This window comes from Pseudophryne corroboree, chromosome 5, assembly GCF_028390025.1.
Source record: "Pseudophryne corroboree isolate aPseCor3 chromosome 5, aPseCor3.hap2, whole genome shotgun sequence".
Classification (NCBI taxonomy): Eukaryota; Metazoa; Chordata; class Amphibia; order Anura; family Myobatrachidae; genus Pseudophryne; species Pseudophryne corroboree.
In genome coordinates, this window is record NC_086448.1 from 425,211,108 (window position 1) to 425,233,075 (window position 21,968).

Consider the following 21,968-nt stretch of genomic DNA (forward strand, 5'->3'; position numbering starts at 1 on the left):
GCACTTTGTGTAACTCACCTCTCACACTACCCCTGTACAGTGCAGCAGATCATTTTTTTTCGTAACAAACTTTGATACCTGGTCAATGGGACAGAGCTCGCTTCATGCTTCTCCAGTGGATGCATGCGCTGGATAAGACAACTGATGGTAATACTCCTTTCAGGCCAAAGTCCTGGGTCCAGCCCGGGTCATTGAACACAGGTTTCAAGCCGTGTCACTGCAGCTTGAAACCTGTTCACACCACATGCTGGAACCAGGATATTGTCTGGGCTTCCATGTCCAATCGCTGAGATTGTCTCTCTTCCTACGGCACAGGACCTATGCTATTTTATGCAGCCACCTTTTGTTGTAGTAACAGCTAATATGTGCTTTGAGGTAACTATATCAGCTTTGCACATATTTTGGAAGTAATATTGCTCATTCTTAATGTGGATTTGTTACAGGTTGTTCAGATGATGCTTGTGCACCTTGATTTTTAATTGGTGTCACAGACTGCATTGGTTTGGGATAAGAGCTAGACAGTAACTGAAATGTTAGTTTGACCATGTGTTTGGGATCATAGTCTTGTTAACTGTGTAAAGGTGCATACACACTGGGCGTTTTTGCCCAGCATGTATGCACAGGGATGATGGCTGACATCATTGGGCTGAAAAGTGCTCAGTGCATACACACTAAGCACTTTTCCCCGCTGCCCAGCGATGTGAGCGGCTTTCCATAGCTGGATGCTATGCAAAGCCGTTCACCCCGATGTTCATCTACTGGTAATGACAGTAGATGAACGGCGGCCGCCAGGGAAGAAGCGGGAGTGCGCATCAGCGCTCATTGCTTGTGTATACACATTGGGCGGCTTTGAGCTGAAAGCAGCTCAACTCACCAAAAGTGACCTGCTTTCAGCTCAAAATCGCTCAGTGTGTATGGTCCTTAAGCTATATCAAACTACCTACATATACTGTACCATCCCAAAATGAAAGCTCAGTAATCACTTTGAAGGGTCTAGTAAAACTGAACCATTCCGCCATGTCAAGAGCTCTGCATAACACAGGTCTATGTACTTATTTCTTTGTGACTCTAACATAGAGCCCGCCAATAATCTTGCTGGACCAGTTTGCAATATATATTACTTACAGTATTCTTGTGTATCAATGCCTTTTCACTATAGTTTGTTAGCTTCTGAGCAGGACCTTCTTTACTCTGTCTGTTGTTACCCAGTCTTGTTTTATTACTTTTTTTGTTCCCAATTATATAGCACCAGCCTATTCTGTTGTGCTTTACAGGTAAATGTTAATAATTTAATACTTCATAGTGGTGACTAAAAACTCAATAACTGGAAATATAGTGATCACTCTAGGACTTTTTTAGGGCAGGGTGCTGATCATTGAGGAGGGCACATTTTTGAGGTGATGCTTTGCACACACAGCATAGCGCATATGTTTGTAGAGTAGTTATTATACACATATTTTCCACTTAATGTATCATTTATCCCTACATACATATAGGACACCCATGTTATACACCCAACATCTGTACTTAGAAAAATACTGTATGTCTAGTTTTCTTGAAAGAACTGCTACAGCATATACATAAGTAGATAATAAATGTCTCCTCCAGTGCTGAAGTATTTATAATCCTTATGCGTTATAATACAGAAAAGTTAAGCAGAGGGTTAAAATACACAGTATAGGTACAAATTAAAAGTCTGTTCTACTAGGGACATAGTGTAAGCAGTACATGCACACTGCTTACCCTGTTCTTTCCCTCTTTATCAGAGCGCTGTGTTATGCCGGCAGCCACAGCAGTGATGCCACTTACAGTCCCTCCTCTGCCATCCATTTCATTAAGGATAGAAATTTGTTTCCAATTTCAGAGGTGGACAAGGAGTAGATGACAACATTGTAACATGCACTCTGACTGTTGCATTCTGTATACAAAGGGGAGATTTATGATCCTGCAGGGTGCACTGAAAAAGGGCAGGGTGCTTTATGACATTTCAAAAATGGGCAGGGTGCAGCACCCTGCTGAAACAGCCTAGAAGGAACACTAGAAATAAGTTGGTAAAAGCAGTTATGGAATATGATGCAATGCATGAGATGACCAAGTTGCAAGGCTTATTAAAGTACAAGGAATCATGCACAGTGCAAGAGAACCGGTTTCAAAATGTGAATTTGTAGATCTATTTATTTGAAAATTGGGGTGCACAGGTGTCATCTGACTAATCAGCCTGCCCTGTGCACATCTGCCAGGAAGAATAGGCAAAGCTTGTAATTACTTAACCATAGAGACTAACGGTTGTTACTAACTAGATCTCGTGGGTTTAGTTACCACAGATGATTGGGAAGATATCTATAACAATACTTTCTCGTTAACTACCAATGTTTTGGTTTTGGAGACTAACTACAAAGTACTCACAAGGTGGTATAGATGCCCGAATCTCCTAGCGAAAATTTATCCCTGAGTACCCAACACGTGTTGGAGATGTGGGATAGCGGTAGGCACTCCCCTACATATATGGTGGGTATGTTCTCCTCTTCAACCATATTGGCACAAGGTGGTGGAGGCCGCTAAAATTATTCTTGGTGAGGATATACCCACCTGTCCTAGTTTTTGGCTATTAAATCTTACGCGTGCACCCAGGCATCAACTCGAGAAATCGCTATTACGCCATATCTTGAGTGCCTCTAAGGCAGTCATCCCAGTACACTGGAAATCTACAGTGATTCCTACCATGAAGGAATGGAACGCCCGCCTAGATCATTATATGGCGATAGAGGACCTCATTCCGTCACTAGAAATGAGAAACACACATCCTTTACTGCTACTTGGAGCCCTTGGCTGGAATACAAAGAGACAACCCATTATAAATCTTCCATTTAAGGGATACCTCATTTTCTACCAATTTCGAGCAGCCCTCCGTTGTTGCGTCAGGATCCCCTGAGTTGGGAGGAGAGAACCACCCCCTCCCCTTTCCCTATAACTCTCTTCTATTGTGTTATCCTTTCCTTCTCTATCTTGGGAGTCACCCTACTCCTTTCAAAAAAAAAAAATATATATATATATATATATATATATATATATATATATATATATATGTGTGTATATATATATATATATATATATATATATATTAATAAAATGTATATAAATGTATATATATATATATAGTTGTAATTTTAGGTATGTTTTTAGGGTTACGATATGATCATGGAAATGTTGCATTCACTTTATGGGTCTCATTAATGTGTATGGCTTTAGGAACTTTCTGATGCTGTATCTCTGATATTGCCATTTGATGTTCGTATTTCTGAAAATATCAATAAAATTTGCAAAAAACAAACAAACTGTTACTACGGCAACAGATGTGTATAAAAAAATTGGAGAGCGGGCAATTAAAACTACAATATACTCATGATTTTTTTTTTTACCTACTGGAAGTTATTTTGCAACACGTCACAATAAAAGGTTGAGTTCAACTGCTTTGAAATTAAAATGTCACAAGGCAACAACATATCAATATGAGATCTGTTCAGTAAAATGAGAAAATTGGTCATGGTTCTGGATACTTTGTCATACTCTCCAACTGTTCCTTTTTGGCAGGTACAGTACTTTTTTTTTTTTTTTTTTTATTTTTTTTTATTTTTTGGTCTGTACCAATTTTTGGCTCTCAAGTTCCATAGAAAGTATAGGAAAAAGGGTGTAATCACGCCCTTTACCTGTGGCCACGCCCATTTGTACCGATATTTATTTATTTATTTTTTAAATGTGCAAAATGTTGGAGGGTATGTTTTGAAAGGAATTAGTTAGAATAACATGGAGCCCCTGGCATAATGACAATATTTATTAGGGACTCTTAAGATTGTCCCATGGTAGGATGTGAGTTGGTCCTGTTTCATGGGATGAAGGGGTTGGTGATGCGGTTATCGGTCACATATCGGCACTGGGATCCCGAACACTCAATAGCTGGTCAGTCGGCATGCTGAGCAATAGGGGCTATTCCCACTTGTGGGTGTCCACAACACCCATAGAGTGGGAGGGTCACTCTTTAACTAGCGAATCACTTTTTTTTCTTGTTATTCAAAAATGACTGAGACTGATTCATATTTCAATGGTTTCTGTATGTTCTATTTGACAGAATATGACATTGTTGTGGCATATGAAGTGGACAAAGACGGCGATTATATCACACATGATATAAGCCACAGTCATAGGAGAAAAAGATCAGCGAAGACAGATCCTGTACATCTCAAGATTCATGGATTTGGGCAGGATTTGCATTTGCAGCTAAATTCTTCAAGTCTACTGGCACCTGGATTTAAAATTCAAACATTTGGAGAGGGAAGGACTAAATATACAGAAGTGTACCCATCACATGCCTTCTGCTTCTATACAGGAACACTGCTATCCCATGAAAATTCCACAGTAGCACTTTCAACATGTAATGGCCTGGTAAGTGAAACAATAACTGCTTTACTGCTCATAGATTTCTTATAAACATTTTGTTGCCAGCACATTTTTCCTGGATGGTTATTAGTGAGGTAGCAAAACAATTTCTTACCCTTCTAAATGTAAATTTAAACTGCTTAAGAATATAGGCCCAAATGTATTAAGCTTTAAAGAGTGATAATGTACCAGTCAATGAGCTTCCTAACTGCGATGTAACAGATTATGGGGCAGATGTATTAAGCCTAGAGAAGTGATAAAGCGGTGATAAGTGCAAGGTGGTAATACACCAGCCAGTCGGCTCCAATATGTAAATTGACAGTTTGGGGTTGACGGGCTGGTGTTATCACCTTGCACTTATCACTGCTTTATCACTTCTCTAGGCTTAATACATCTGCCCCTAATTTTTTTTTAAATGACAGGAAGCTGATTGGCTGGTCATCCGTCTCCACTGTATCACTTTTTAAGGCTTAATACATTTGAGCCTCGTTTCCAAAATCACCAGTTTGAAATGCTTCTATTACGGGTGTAGTATTGTATGCCAGCGGCCAGTCTCCCGGCGACCAGCATACCAGTGCCGGAATCTCGACCGCCGGCATGGCGAGCACAAATGATCCCCTTGCGGGCTCGCTGCGCTTGCGACGCTATTTATTCTCCCTCCAGGGGTATCGTGGACCCCCAAGAGAGATAAAGTGTTGGTATGCCGGCTGTCGGGATTCCGGTGCCGGTATACTGTGCACCGGGATCCCGACAGCCGGCAAACTGAAGACCACCCTTCTATTACAGTACGTTACCATTACAATGGTAGGGCAGGTATTCTTTGGCCTTGGAGCCAAGTAAACGTTAGTTGGTCCAAGTATCTGCTGGACAGCTGTTGAAAAAAGTTGATCTTTAGATCTTGCTTAATTTTTTTTTATTTTTTTTCAAGATCAAGAGGTTTTATATTTGTGTAAATTGTCACCTTAAATACAAAAGTTTTCCTCCAGTTTTGCAGTTTAGCCAATCTGGGGATTATAGTTTACTGTATAAGCGACAGAAAAATTGCACTGTCTAGAACAGGTAATGGGGGGGACCCAAGAAGGCTTTGATGGGCGCGCTCCAGTTAACATGCTGATTCTGTACTTGTGTATCTTGATGGCACCCTTTGCCAGCAGTATTAGGCTGATGGTGAGCTGAGTGAAAACCTCTGCATAGGAGTACGATTTTCACTGGATTCGTCTTTCCGGATTGATAGTTTGAGTACAAAAAAAAAAGTCCAAACCACATAGATATGAAGCAACATGAAATAATAATTTTTGTGGGAACATAATAAAAAAAATAAAAAAATAAAAAATAAAAAAAAATATATATATATATATATAGAAAAACAAATGGTGCCGGCTCTCCCATCAGCTGTGCAATCATGCACCGGGTGTCCGCATATAAACAGCAGTATGTACAAAACAATGAGCGGCACTCACGGCGTCTTGTTAAATGATGCAGTCAGAGACAGTCAGTCCTTAGCAACGTTTCAATGCTTTATGCATTTTTCTCAAGCTTACAAACATTAAAAAGTACCTGGTCAATCATCCTGTATTTCAAAGATGCAAGGGAATGTCGGGCCACGGCAGTATTTGAGATCGTATAGATTGTTACATGCAGTATTTCATGTTCCGTTATGTTGTAGTCATGGTGATGGGCGCACAATTGATGACGTGAGGTTAGGATCGCGTCAGCGTCGTGGAGACGGGCGGTGGGACCACCTTCCGGTTCCACGATGATTTGCACAGGTGGTGATCATGGTATATAGGTGAGTTACTTTTTAATGTTTGTAAGCTTGAGAAAAATGCATAAAGCATTGAAACGTTGCTAAGGACTGACTGTCTCTGACTGCATCATTTAACAAGACGCCGTGAGTGCCGCTCATTGTTTTGTATGTATGTGTATATATATATATATATATATATATATATATATATATATATATATATATATATATATATATTGAACAAATTGCTGCTGCACTCAGGGTCTTATGAAAAAAAGTCTGTATTAGTTGTCAGTCACATAAGCAGCGCACCAACGTTTCGGGGAGTTCAACCCCTTTGTCAAGGTGTAGTGAGGGTTTATGCACATGGATGTTCGGATTGCACAATCAGTTCATCTTTTAAATCCCGGTAAATACATTTTGATGCTGATAGTCGAAATATTGTAATGCAAATGGACCGGTATAAATATACTATCTGATAAGCATTCTTTTGCTTTGCATTGTGGAAATGTCAACATTGTCTGAAGCATCACTGGTATTAATTCTAGGTCCAATAAGGTGGAGGTTTAAATAAGGGAGCACTTGGTACATAGCATTAATACACATGATCTGAATTCTTTGTTAAAAGTGAGGACAAACTACAAGGTTCTGTGTATGCTTTTACTGGGATAACCTGTACCCTACCCGCTTTTAATGGTATGCGGATAGCATACCGTTCGTCAGGATCCTGGTGGTCATAATACGGATGCTGGGATCCCGACAGGGGCACCATACCGCCTCCGGTATACTGGTGAGATAGATGATTCACCCTCTCTGGTTGTCCACGACACCCATAGAAGGAGAATTTTGTAAATTCACTCGCCACCGAGCCCATAAGGGGGTTAGTTGCGCTCGCCCCCTGCTGGCTTTCAACCACGCAGGATGCAGATGTCGGTACAATGACTTTCGGCATCCCATGCGACGGGATATCATACCGACCCTCCCCTTTTAACATGCATACAGTATGTGCTAGTCCTGCACCTCCAATATTGATCTCTTAAACTATAAAATTAAATTACGTTGTTTATGCAAAGCGATTAATTACAAAAAAAATTAACATTCCTGTGTTCTCTAATACAAATGAGTCTTTTCTGGATTGAAGTATATTTTTGGAAAAGACTTTAACCTTCTATTCCCATTAAAACCTATGAACAAGAAAATACAGTAGTAATGTCACTTCCATGATAATATAAGAAGTTCCACAGTGTGTTTCTACCATGTAAATTTCTCTTGCGTCCTAGAGGATGCTGGAGTCCACATTAGTACCATGGATGGGGTATAGACTGGTCCACCAAGAGCCATGGGCACTTTAAGAGTGTGGGCTGGCTTCTCCCTCTATGCCCCTCCTACCGGACTCTGTTTAGAAAATGTGCCCGGTGGAGCCGGTCACAACTAGGGGAGCTCCCTGTAGCTCTTCTGTTTTTTTTTTTTTTTTTTTAGACTTGTTAGACACAGGAAGGCTGCTGGCAACAGCCTCCCTGCTTCAAGAGGGACTTAGGAGTGGAGTAGTGTCCAACCCTTGAGGTTAATGGCCACTATCTCCACTGACAGGACAATGAGCTCCTGAGGGTGATGATTGCAAGCCCCCTGAGGCGACCACTCGCTCCCACAGCATGCCGCCACCCCGTAACAGAGCCAGAAGATTGCGGTGGTGAGTAGGACACCGGTGACCTGACCAGCAGGGAGCTGGTGAGAATGGCGGCATCAGGGTAGGAGTGCTGATGCTGCGCTCCAGAGGGCACAGAGGCAGACAGTGCGGTGCTGTGAGTGGCGCCATGGGCAAGCCCATACCGGGATGTGGTCAAGATCCCGGCGCTCAGAATACTGACACCGGAATCCCCGTCTGGCACAATCCCGACATATTCTCCCTCAGTGGGTGTCCACGACACCCATAGAGGGAGAATAAATTAGTGTGGCGAGTGTAGTGAGGCACCGTGCCCGCCCGCAAGGGGCTGCGTTCCACTCGCCACCCCTGTCTGGATTGTGCTGGTCGGGATTCTGGTGTTTGTATTCCGACCGCCGGGATCCCGTCCAGCGAGATTTCGTATTGATCCCTACCCTACAAACTGGTCACTAGCTAGTTTATTACCTCAGACCAGTATAAAGATTTAAGTGTGGGAAGACGCGCCATTACAAGGGGGCGGAGCTTCTCCTCATAGCGGATCCAGCACTCTTCAGCGCCATTTTCTCCCTGCAGATCAAACACAGACATGTTGACAGGGCTGACTCTCCACATCACTCCAGCTATCCTGTACGGTACCAGGGGGGTGTAGAAGGGGGGAGAGTGTTTAATTCTCAACAATAACTGAGTAATCTATTAAAGTTTCTCAGTCAGCACCAGGCTGTTATTATATATATATTATTATATAACTGCCTACTGGGCGCTGTGTGTGCTGGCTTCTGAACTCTGTGACTCTCTGATTTCCTGTGTGTGTATGTTATTTATATATATATATATATATATATATATATATATATATATATATATATATATATATATATATATATATATATTCTCACATTACAATGTCCAGGGACTCTGCATCTTGTGCTGCAGAGTATGTATCTTCTCCAGAGGAGTCTATTCCATGTACTCAGGACTGCAATATGCTGTCTCAGCCTTCTTAATCCGAACCCCAGTGGGTGGCTTCGATTAAGGGCATGATATCCCAGGTTTCGTCTAGGATAGCTCAATATGAGACTGAAACACAGGTTTTAAAACAATCTGTAGAGGTTTGTCGTATTCAGCTCCCACTACCTCATCTAAATCCCCTGGTGTATGCCCCCAAAAGTGTGCTCTTGCCCAAATAATGCAAGTTGACATGGATACCGACTGATACAGGGGACGGTGATGGGATATACTGAGGGAGGCATCCCTTGCTAAGGGGGTGCAGCTAATGATTGAGGCTATACGGGACATTTTACACATAACTGACAAAGTTCCTGTGCAGATTGAGGAGGCTTATTTTACGGACAATAAGAAAGTCTCCCTTACCTTCCCTGCGTCTAAGGAATTAAACGCATTATTTGAGAAACCCTGGGAAAACCCGGAGAAAAAATTCCAGATTCCAAAGAGGGTTATTGTTGCCTTGCCTTTCCTTTTCCTGAAGAGGATAGGAAAAAGTGGGAAAAACCTCTCTATAGTAGATGCTTCTGTATCTAGAATGTCTAAAAGGGTGGTTTTACCTGTCCCCGGGTCTACCGCTTTGAAAGAGCCGTCAGACCGCAAGATTGAGACTACGCCCAAATCCATATACACTGTGTCAGGAGTGGCACTAAGGCCCACTATCGCTTGTGCATGGATTTCTAAAGCCATAGTAAAGTGGTCAGGCACGTTACAGGAGGATTGTTACTATGGACAAAAGTGACATTTAAATGTTTTTTCATCACATACAGGATTCTGCAGGTTTCATGGTGGAGGCCGTGAATGACTTTGGTAATCTGAATGCATGGACATCTTCCATGGCTGTCTCAGCACGCAGGGACTCTGGCTGCGCCAATGGTCTGTGGATGCGGAATCCAAGAAGCGTGTGGTGAACCTACCCTTCACAGGTCAGGCTCTATTTGGGGAGGCTTTGAATGCGTGGATCTCCACAGCAACCACGGGTATGTCAACCTTCCTTCCCTCAGCCACTCCGACGGCAAAGAAGTCATTTTCTATGTCTACGATGCAGTCCTTTCGGACCGCAAAGGTTAAGAAGTCCAAAGCCTCTTCCACCTTCTTCAGAAGTGGTCGGTGAAAATCCAGAAAACCTGCACCGATAGGTTCCCGGGAACAGAAGCCGGCTTCTGTTTCCTCAAAATCTCAGCATGATGGTGGACCTCCCAGCCTGGAGATCGGATAGGTGGGAGCCCATCTGCGAAATTTCACTCAGGTCTGGGTGTCCTCAGGCCTGGACCCCTGGGTGCACGATATTGTACCTCACAGATTCTTCAAATTGGGCTTGCCAGCTTTACTGACAGAAAGGGCTATCCTGCAGGAAGCTATTCAAAAATTGGAAAAGGCAAATGTCATTATTCCAGTTCCACCTCATCTGGTAAACAAGGGTTTTTACTACAACCTATTTGTAGTACCGAAACCGGACGGTTCGGTCAGACCAATATTGAACCTCAAATCGTTAAATCCTCATTTGAGGGACTTCAATTTAAAGATGGAGTCTCTGAGGGCGGTGATCTCCGGTCTGGAGGAGGGGGAATTCCTGGTATCACTGGAAATCAAGAATGCGTACCTTCACATTCCAATTTGGCCGCCACACCGGGCGTATATCAGATTTGCTCTGTTGGACTGTCGCTATCTGTTCCAGGCGCTGTCATTCGGTCTATCCACGGCACTGAGGTTGTTCCCCAAGGTGATGGCAGAGATGATGCTACTCCTCTGCAAGCAGGGAATGAACATAATTCCATATCTGGACGATCTGCTGATAAAAGCTTCATCCAGGGAGAAATTGTTAGTCCATTGTTCTCACAACTCGACTACTTAGGGATCATGGGTGGATCCTGAATCTTCCAAAGTCATGTTTGGAGCCAACACGGAAGTGCAGAGGGTATTTCTACTGGTGGAGAAAGCATTGGTGATACAGAAAATGGTCCAGGAGGTCTTGAAGCCTGCCCAGGTATCTGTTCATCAGTGCATTTGCCTTCTGGGGAAGATGGTAGAATCCTACGAGGCTCTACAGTACGGAAGATTTCATGCTCTGTCCTTCCAACTGGATCTCCTGGACAAGTGGTCGGGATCTCGCCTACACATGCACCAGAGAATTTGTCTGTCGCCGAAAGCCAGGATTTCACTCCTCTGGTGGCTGCATATGCCTCACCTTCTCGAGGTCCGCAGGTTTGGGATTCAGAGCTGGATCCTTCTAACCACGGATGCAAGTCTGAGAGGCTGGGGCGTGGTCACCCAAGGGGAAAACTTCCAAGGTAGGTTGTCAAGTCCGGAATCCATCCTTTGATAAACATTCTGGAACTAAGGTCCGTGCACAACGGCCTTCTACAAGCGGCACATCTTCTGCAAGATCAGGCCATTCAGGTGCAGTCGGACAATGTAACGATGGTGGCCTATATAAACCAACAAGGCAGAACGAAGAGCAGAGCTGCAATGGCAGAGGTATCAGATCCTCCTCTGGGCAGAAAAGCATGCGATGGCGCTGTCTGCAATCTTCATTCCTGGAGTGGACAACTGGGAAGCGGATTTCCTCAGCAGGCACGATCTCCATCCAGGAGAGTGGGGACTCCACCCATGAGGTGTTCGCAGAGGTGACAAGTCTTTGGGGCGTCCCTCAAATAGACATGATGGCCTCCCGCCTCAAAAAGAAGCTTCACAGGTAATGTTCCAGGTCAAGAGACCCACAGGCAATGGTGGTGGATTCACTGGTAACTCCGTAGCTCTCCCAGTCGGTGTATGTGTTTTCCTCCACTTCCACTCATCCCAAAGATTCTAAAACTTATAAAAGGCGGTTCTCATTGCTCCAGACTGACCAAGACGAGCTTGGTACGTGATCTTCTGGAGTTACTGCTGGAAGATCCGAGGCCTCTTCCTCTTCGAGAGGACCTTCTACAACAAGGGCTGTTCGCTTATCAAGACTTAAGGCGGCTACGTTTGTCGGCATGGAGGTTGAACGCCTGATCTTAGCTCGGAAGGCATTCCGAACAAGGTTGTTATTCCTACCCTGATCCAGGCTAGGAAAGGAGTAACGTCTAAACATTACCATGACATTTGGAAAAAGTATGTGTCTTGGTGTGAATCCAAGACGTTTCCTACGGTGGAGTTTCAACTTGGGCGGTTTTTCCTCTTCCTGCAAGCATGTGTGGATGTGGGCCTGCGTTTGGGCTCCATAAAGGTCCAGATTTCAGCCTTGTCCATTTTGTTCCAGAAACAATTGGCTTCCTTCCCTGAGGTTCAGACTCTCTTGAAAGGGGTCCTGCACATCCATCCTCCCTTTGTGCCTTCTACAGCACCTTGGGATCTTAAACGTGGTGTTGCAGTTCATGCAATCGGATTGGTTCGAGCCTCTACAAGAGGTTGAGGTCAAGTTTCTCACTTGGAAGGCGGTCACACGGTTGGCGTTAGTATCTGCTAGGCATGTGTCTGAACTAGGGGCTTTGTCTTTCAAGAGCCCATACTTAATTTTCCATGAAGATAGAGCTGAGCTCCGGATGCGTCAGCAGTTTCTTCCAAAGGTTGTATCGGCTTTTCATATCAACCAACCTATTTTGGTGCCAGTGGCTACAGACTCCTCAGTTACATCTGAGGGCTTTGAAGATTTATGTGAAGAGAACTTATCGTTGCAGAAAATCGGTCAGTGTCGAATACGTTTGCTAAGTTCTACAAGTTCGATACTTTGGCCTCTGAGGACCTACAGTTGGGTCATTCATTCAGTTTTGCAGGAGCCTCTGCGCTCTCCCTCCCGTACTGGGATCTTTGGTACATCCCCATGGTACTAATGTGGACCCCAGCATCCTCTAGGACGTAAGAGAAAATAGGATTTTAATCGCCTACCGGTAAATCCTTTTCTCGTAGTCCGTAGAGGATGCTGGGCTCCCGCCCAGCACTTCGTTCCTACTATAAGTTACTTAAGTTAAGTACGGCCTTGTTACATGGGGGGGGTAATTCTGAGTTGATCGCAGCAGGAAATTTTTTAGCAGTTGGGCAAAACCATGTGCACTGCAGGGGAGGCAGATATAACATGTGCATAGAGAGTTAGATTTGGGTGTGGTGTGTTCAATCTGCAATTTAAATTGCAGTGTAAAATTAAAGCAGCCAGTATTTACCCTGCACAGAAACAAAATAACCCACCCAAATCTAACTCTCTCTGCAAATGTTATATCTGCCTCCCCTGCAGTGCACATTGTTTTGGCCAGTTGCTAACAGAATTCTTGCTGCGATCAACTTGGAATTACCCCCTTGGTTAAGTGCTGCATTGTTACTTGTTTAAGTACTGTTGTTCAGCTGTCTCTGACTTGTTCAAGCTGGTTTGCTTGATGTTCCTTGTTATGTGTGAGCTGGTGTGATTCTCACCACTGTCTGTATTTCTTTCTTTCAAAGTATGTCTGTCTCCTCGGGCACCGTTTCTAGATTGAATCTGGTAGGAGGGGCATAGAGGGAGGAGCCAGCCCACACTGTTAAACTCTCAGAGTGCCCATGGCTCCTGGTGGACACATCTATACCCCATGGTACTAATGTGGACCCCAGCAGCCTCTACGGATTACGAGAGAAAGATGTACCGGTAGGTAATTTTAAAATCCTATTTTTATAAAGATGCTTTGGATTCTTAAAAGGTAGACTCTAAGTAATTAATAAAACAATATAGAAATGTTATGTTTTGTTTTTTTTTTCATATATTTTCTTGAGAAATGGTTTTATTTTAACTTGGTACAGTATTTTTAAACTTGACATGTTCCGTGACTTTGGTTTCCCTTTCCCATGATAATTGCATTGCCATTTATCACACTTTTGCAAATTTGCTGTAAAGTTTCATTGCAAATCCTACTTGCCTACTTTTGAAAAAGCATTTTAGGGAGATTGTGAAAGTAACACCTATCAGCGCGGACGTTTACTGCTACATCTGAGAGGCACTGACGTGTGGTGAGGTCATACTAATGTATACGCGAAGTTTGGACTATAAAGTATATGAAAAATACATTTTTTTTTAATTTTAAAGTCGATACGCTAGAGTAAAATGACAGGTGCCTATATTTTTTTTCTAGGGCCTGACGTGGGGTGTTCCCCCGCATGTCAGGGAAACTAAATTTAGCACATGTACGATCAGATCTGAATTACTCCCATTGATATTTTTCAGGATTTGTTTGTGTATTGTGTTTTACAAGAGGTTCCATATACCGCAAGTGGCCACGAGAAACCTTTTTTACAATGCATGAATAAACAATGCAGGGAAATGTCACTGATGATCCCATTTGAATGTATGTATTTCTGATTTCCCGCCCCCCTCCCCCCCTTTCAAGAATGTAACAGCTGCATAATGGGGGTGAGATTAATCAGGGAGTCTCCTGCAGAACGTGGGAGGGTAGGCAACAATGTAGCAAGTGGATGTTCTTAACACACTTTGGGCACTATTCAATTCTTTCTGCTACCTTCCACATCCGTTCTGTTTCAGCTCGCTAGCCCAGGTGCCCTATCCCTTTACACAGCTAAACCTGATTACTGTGGGTGCGATAACTGTTTAGAAAGGAGATTGGGCGTGATCTCATCTGCCAGTACGGGGTGGGCACTCACGGTAGATCGAAGTTCTGGCAGGTGGGGGGACGTGTCCTAGCAGGACATGGAGTAGCAGCTCAGTGCGGGCGCTCTCCACCTACTTCATCCGATAGACACATCCTGAGGTACCCCCCCGAGCACACGCTTACACATCTGGCAGGGAAGGTACAGAGACGCCTGGGGGCGGCTGCTGGCTGTCTGGGAGCAGTGTTTGTGGGAGGTATTGAGCGCCTTCTCCCCTGGCTCCGGGATATCTAAAATGGCGCCGTGACTTCCAGTCCCGGCCCTGCAGCGCTTCCCTGCAGCTTATGTGGAGCTGAGGCGACTTGTGATCTCCCTGATGCGCTGCTAACTCTCCGGGACCCTGATCGCTGATATTCTGTGGCTGATTAGCACCAGATATCACCTCTGCAGGCTGTGGTGAGTTTGCCCCCCCCCTCCCCCCCCCCCCCCCCCCAACCCTGTGCTGGCTGTATGCAACGGGGCCAGAGGGAAGTGACGGGCGGCCATCCTACAAGCAGCTCTGCAGTGTACCAAGTATTAACGCCGACTGCCTCCTATACTGTACTGTTTTGTTCTTTGCTGCATATACTCCACTTATAGTGAACTTCTCACCTACTGAATAACTAGTTCCATTGCTGTATATATCACCGGAGCTGGTATTATCCCCTGTTCTTTCTCCAAGGATCATTTCCCCATATTCTGAGGATTAAGCATTGTTTCTTACTGTGCATTTCCTGTGTTACTGGACTTATTTTGCCTCAATATAGCTAATCATGGTGAAAAATCACCACATATCTGCTGCGGCCCGCCTCGCACAATATACACATAAGCCTGGGAGGCATGTGGCAGCGCCAAACAGGGGCGGAGATGCCCCTCCTCCGGCCTCCCCCCCCCCCCCACCCCCCCCCACCCCCCCTCTCCAGTCAGTCCTCTTCTTCAGCTGAAGCTGATGATGATGTGTTACAAAAAGTGTTGGAGGCTCTGGTGGCTAGCGAGTCTCGTGTCTCCGACAAAATAGGTCAGGTCCAGGCTGACTTGACCATCATACATCACGATATTCAAAAAATCAGAGAGCGGGCTGGTGAGGTTGAAACCCGTACTTCTACTTTGGAGGATAAAGTCTCACCACTTACTTCTCATGTCGCCTCCATTGATGGTCAGCTCTCTGATATTAAAGGCAAAATGCTGGATATGGAGGTAGACTCAGGAGGAATAATATCCGCTTTGTTGTGATATCTGAGAAAGAGGAACGTACTGATCCAGAGAAATTCCTTGAGACTTGGCTGACTAAATCTTTTGGCATTACACCATTCTTTACAGTTGAACGGGCTCACAGAACCCCATTCAGGCCACTACCACCGGGTGCACTGCCGCTTACCCCGATAGCGAAATTTCTACACTATCGCGACAGGGATGCTGTGTTGTTCTTAGTGCGTACTAAGGGTCTCTTGTTATGGAACGGTTCTTAAATATCTGTGTTTCCTGACTTTGCGCTGGAGGTGCAAAAGGACCGTGCACAACTTATCTAGATTAAGGGGCGTCTCAGAGACCTTAACTTAGAATATGCAATGCTTTTTCCCTCTAGGCTTCGGGTAGTGGCAGACGGAGAAACTAAATTCTTTGCTACACCTCGTGAAGCCGCCTTGTGGCTGGACCGCTGGGCCCCGGTTAGACGGGCTGTTGCTGCTGATCCATAATAATTGTTCTGTTTCTTCTCCAGTTTGTATTGGTTGCTTTTTGTTTTCATTGATGCTGCAGCATGTTCCCAGATAACGTAGTGATACAGTTTTTCTTTTGTGATATTTTTCTCGGCTAATATTCTTATGAAGGGCTTGGGGTGGTGTCTCCTCACTTTGCTCATGTGAGTGTGGGGGGCCTGCACCTTTGTCTTTTGGTCATAATATTCACTGCCTTTTTATGTTGGTATAGTTTTTGTTTTATTTGTTTGGGGGAACATTTTTTCTGAGGTAAAGTATGCCTCAGTTTGGGCGGGTATACAGGGATGGGAGTCGAGGTTGTACTCTGTGTGTGGGGTTTTAAAAAAAATAAAAAAATAAAAAATAAAATGTCTTCTTTGTACTGTAGATGACGTGATCTCTTTGGTTGCTTTTGGAGCTTGTGTGTATGGGATATATGGGACTGATCTTACATTTTATTTTATATTGGTTTTATGGCCTCTAATCACCTCAAAGTTTTTGTCCTGGAATTTCCGGGGGTTAAACGATGAAGTTAAATGTTCCCTTGTGCTCAGGCACTTTAAACAGTATGGTGCGGACATTATATGCCTTATGGAGACCCATCTGGTGGGGGCAAAAGTCCTGGCTCTCAAAAATCCGTGGGTGGGTTGGGCCTACCACTCCACCCATACCTCTCACTCTCGGGGTGTATCAATTCTAGTTCGACGATCAGTCCCGATTATACTTGATCAGGTACACATAGACCAGTGGGGCCGATATGTGTTTCTGAAATGCCAGATATATACAATGTCTTTGCTTTTACTTGCCGTCTACGTGCCACCTCCTTTTTTCCTCCAGAAGTTCTCAAGAAAGCAGCGGATTTTATAGCATTGTACCCTAATGTTTCTGTTATATGTATTGGTGATTTCAATTATGTTCTTGACTGTGCTTTGGATAGGGCTAGAATGTCCTCTATCGCCCCTGTGGTACGCCGGGGTGATTTTGCGCTTTTGTTGGAAAGCTTGGTCCTGATTTATGTATGGAGAGCTCGCCACCCAGGCGCACACCAATATTCTTGCTTTTCCACTACTTAATCATCCTTTTCTAGGATTGATCTCGCCCTCACTACTAAATGCTTACTGCCGAGGATAATAGATATCCAATATGCTACTAGGGGCATCTCTGATCATTGTGTATGGATATGGGGGTTGCTAGGGGTGAGCTGTTCTGGAGGTTCAACTCCTTTGGTTGACTCAGATGGGCACTGGGGCGGAGCTGGAGGAGACGTGGAGGGCCTTTTTGATGACAAATGAGGGCCCGGCGCCCGTTACTATATTGTGGGACGCCTTCAAGGGATATATACGTGGCACCCTAATTAAATCAGTGGCTGTTTTAAAATTTGGCTATACACAGCAGGAGCACGAATTGGAAGCAATGTGCAGGAGGTTGGGACTTCAGTATCTTACTGATAGTCTTGACACTACAAGGGAGAGGTGGTTGCTTGTGCAGGCTGAATAGCGAGACTGCCTGACTGACTAAGCTAAATATCGCTTGCTCTATAATCAACATTCGTATTATGCAACGGGAGACAGACCTGGTAGTTTTATGGCAAAGTTGGCGGGTACTGATGGGGCGTCCACTACGGTCCCTGCTATTTGTACTTTTGATGATGTGATTCATATCAAAACTCCTGACATTGTAGAAGATTTTTGTAGCGTACTATCAGCAGCTATATGGCTCTAGACTAGAATATAATGCAACGGAGGTGGTGACGTACTTGACTGGTATCCTGTTACCCACATTGCCCCTCGATGCAGTTGAATTTTTAGATCCCCCCCCCTGGCACTTACTGAGTTGGAGTCTGCTATTAACTCATTTCCTGGGGGGGAAACCCCAGGACTGGATGGGATTCCCCTGGAATTATATAAAAAACACATATACCCGTTTCACATTGCACAAATAACCCGGTATCGACACGGCATATTGCTGTGTCGAAACAGGTCAGTGTGCGATGTGAAAGCACTTGCGCCGAATTAGCGGGTCGCCTGTCCCGGTAATTCAACCCGGTATAAAAGAAGGATTATACCTGGGTTGAATACCGGGTCAGGCACAGTGTGAATGGGAGCCGCGTCGATGCGACACGGCTCCCATTCACAGCATAGGGAGAGGCGACGCAGGAGATGAGCTTATCTCCCAGCGCCGCCTCCACCCCTGCTGCTGCTGCGGCCCCCCCCTCACCCTCCCGGCTGCTATGGCAACCGACCCGGTTTATTGCTGGGTCGGAAAGCCACCATAGCAGAGCAAATGCCGGATCCCACCCGGTAAGGACACGTTTCTCTTACCGGGTGGTATCCGGCATTTGCAATCTGAAAGCGGTATTACCTTTTTATGGCCCTAAACTTCTTGCTTTTTATATAATGATTTATTTGAACGGGGAACTTTGCCTGACTCTGTGGCGGAGGCCCTGATCATTGTTCTCCTGAAGCCGGATAAGGATCCAGAAAAGGTAGAATCTTACCATCCAATATCTTTATTAACAACTGACGTTAAGATTCTGGCTAAAATACTGGCAACCAGGTTAAGCTCTGTGATTCATGAGGACCAATCTGGGTTCATGCTGGGCTGGTCCTTAGTACCTAATTTACGTAGGCTCTACACTCTCCTCCAGGCCCCCTGTGGGGACTCCTGCTCCTTGGTTATTGTTTCTTTGTATGCTGCTAAGGCATTTGACTCGGTGGAGTGGGGTTTCTTGTGGGGGGCATTGGATCGGTTCAGTATTGGACCCAGTTTTCTAAAATGGGTCCAATTGCTTTACTCTGCTCCCACAGCTCGGGTTTCTGTTAATGGCCACATCTCCTCCGCATTCCCCCTACAGAGGGGGACGAGACAAGGGTGCCCTCTGTCTCCGATCCTTTTTGCCCTTGTCATAGAGCCATTGGCCTGTATTGTTAGGTCTTTCGACTTGGGGGCAGGATAGACAAAATTGATCTTTATGCAGATGGTATTCTCTTATTTATATCTGACTATCCCGCTACAATGCCTCATGTTTTGGGAATAATTAATACTTTTGGGGGATTCTCTGGTTTGTCCATTAATTGGGACATGTCCTGCATCCTCCCATTTAGGGACCTCTGTCCTGCTCACCCATTCGGGGACCTGCTGCTTCGCTGGGTGGATTCTTTTAAATACTTGGGTGTATGGATTACTAAGCAGTCTTCACAATTTACTGACTTAAACATATGTCCACAACTGGACTATTTGCGTTCTCGTATCAGAGTGTGGGAAAAATTGCCACTCTGTCACGGGTAGAATCAATCTCATTAAAATGGTTGTATTGCCTAAAATGCTTTATATTCTTCAACACTCCCCTGTTTACCTACCCCAGAAGCTATTTGCTACTATTGATGGTCTTTTGTTCTCACAGTTTTGGGCTAGGATTAAATTGGATACCCTAACTAGGCTTCGTGACTCAGGTGGTCTTGCTCTTCTTAAATTTAGATTATACTATCTGGCAGCTCAGTTGTTCCATCTAATACCCTGGGTTACCGACCCGTCTGGGGAAACGTTAATCACCAGCCTATTATTGAAAACTCGGACGAATCTCTCACCGTTGCAGCTTTTACTGAGTGACAATACTACTGTCCTCGCTATGCCGCTTGTTAGGCTATCATGGTATGGAGGCAATACATAGCACGTTGCAGGGGGAGGGGTGGGACCCTGACACCCCACTGACCTACACTCGTGCCCTTCCTCACTTTACTTCTTTAGAAATGGAGTCGGTGTGGGGACGTTGGGGTATTTCTTCCCTTAGTCACCTATACTCCTCGGGTACATTTAAATCCTTTGAAAAACTCTGAGGGGATTTTACCCTGCCCACGTCTCATTATTATTGATATCTCCAGCTTTGTCACACCTGCTTGTCTGTTCGGTGCTGCACATCCTCTCCTCCAGACAACTCCTGTTCACCTGCTTTTAACAAATATTGTAAAGACCGGGGCTGTATCTGCTCTTTACTCTGCTCTGCACAGTGCCCATCATACTGGAAGTCTCCCTAGTCTTACATCCAAATGGGAAGTTGATTTGGGACCTGTTTCTTTAGACACATGGGAGAATGCTTTGGGGGCTTATCTTGCAGCTACTACCTCTCACTTCCAGCAAATACACTTGTTTATACTTCGAGTCTATATTACTCCCATCCGTCTAGCTAGTATAGGAGGGCGGGGTGACTCTGGGTGCCCGAAGTGTGCCTCCTTGGATGGTACCTTCTGGCCCTTATAGTGGTCTTGTCAGGTGGTACAAACTTTCTGGCAAGCAGTGATATGGATAATAGTTTCTACGGGTGGTCTTCAGTATGCCGACTGACGGGATCCCGGCGCACAGTATACCGGCATACCGACACTTATTCACAGACAGCCGGCATACCGACACTTATTCTACCTCCTGGGGGTCCACGACCCCCCTGGCGGGAGAATAAAATAGCATGGCGCACCCGCAAGGGGCTCATTTGCGCTCGCCACACTGTCTGTAAGCCGGCGATCGGGCTCCCGGCGCCGGTATGCTGGTCGCCGGGAGCCCGACCGCCGGCATACCGTAGTGAACCCGTTTCTATGGGTGTCCCCTCAGATATCTTTACGCCCTCTGTATGTATCCTTGCAGTGTTGGATGAGGGAGGTATTGGATGTACATTCTAGAGCAGTGGTTCTCAAACTTGGTCCTCAGGACCCCACACAGTACATGTTTTGCAGGTAATCCAGCAAGTACACAGGTGTATTAATTACTCACGGACACATTTTAAAAGGTCCACAGGTGGAGCTAATTAATTCACTTGCAATTCTGTGAGGAGACCTGTTTAACATGCACTGTGTGGGGTCCTGAGGAACGAGTTTGAGAACCTATGTTCTAGAGGTATTGGATGTACATTCTTTGCTCTGGCCAAGGTACTAATAGCATGCTCATGGATGGCACATACGGGCCCTGATGTTGATCAGTGGATCCCACTTGTGAATTCAGTTGTGTCCCATAAGAAATTTGTTTTTATATCTCGAAAGGCCCCGGACAAATTTTATTAAATATGGGACAGATGGCTATCTTCCCCATTTAATCAGTGTACCCGTATCTCGCACAGTACTAATGACTGGTCAATTTTCTGAATCCTCAGATGTCCATTGTCCCAAATATTACTTAGAGCTCCAGAACACCCCTGTTTCATGGATATGCTTTGTCTGTGTTTGATATACTTTGCTTGTTGGTAATGAGAGATCATGCCACTCAATTGTATACTGTCTTTTTTTTGTTTTGAAATTTTTCTTTATTGTTTGCTTATGCATACATTATTTGCATTACTTACTCTGTACCACTATTGCATATATGGTTCTTTGTTTGTTCGTCTTGAAAATCCATAAAAATCTATTGAATAAAAATAAATAAAAATTCTGGCAGGTGAGGTGGCTGTCAATGCAGATGGGGGCATCTAGTGGCTCCTGGTAATACTGCAGGCAGCAGTGTAACAGCAGCTCTCTGCTCCCGGACAGCTTGTGAAGAGCTGACCTCTACTAGTCTGCCGGCCAGTCCTGATCGGAGAAGGGCGGACTTGAGACAGAAGAGCTGTGCTTGTGATGGTGCTGCTGCCTGTCATACAGTGTGACAGACGCAGCGGCAGCCAGCAGCATCAGCCGAATGCAGCAGAGTAGTAGAGCACCTCTCCAGCCTGGCGCCTCCCTGCTTTGCATACTCTGCTGAGCAGGTAGTGCCGGCTTCGGTTGTAGTCTTTTCTGAACAACCGAGATCATCCATGTAAAAATTTAACCCGATATTCTTGGTCAGCAAGGGTGAAATTGTGTACTGCAGTTTGTCTGTA

The 21,968-nt window shown here is 44.8% G+C and overlaps 1 protein-coding gene across 1 annotated transcript in view; it reads left to right on the forward strand.

Moving 5' to 3' along the window:
• Nucleotides 1-21,968, forward strand: part of ADAMTS16 (ADAM metallopeptidase with thrombospondin type 1 motif 16) — a 922,431-nt gene that overhangs the window by 55,652 nt on the left and 844,811 nt on the right. The window contains exon 3 of the mRNA XM_063922811.1: nucleotides 4,127-4,440. Within this exon, the coding sequence (XP_063778881.1) occupies nucleotides 4,127-4,440 (314 nt within the window). The remainder of the gene's footprint in view (nucleotides 1-4,126; nucleotides 4,441-21,968) is intronic.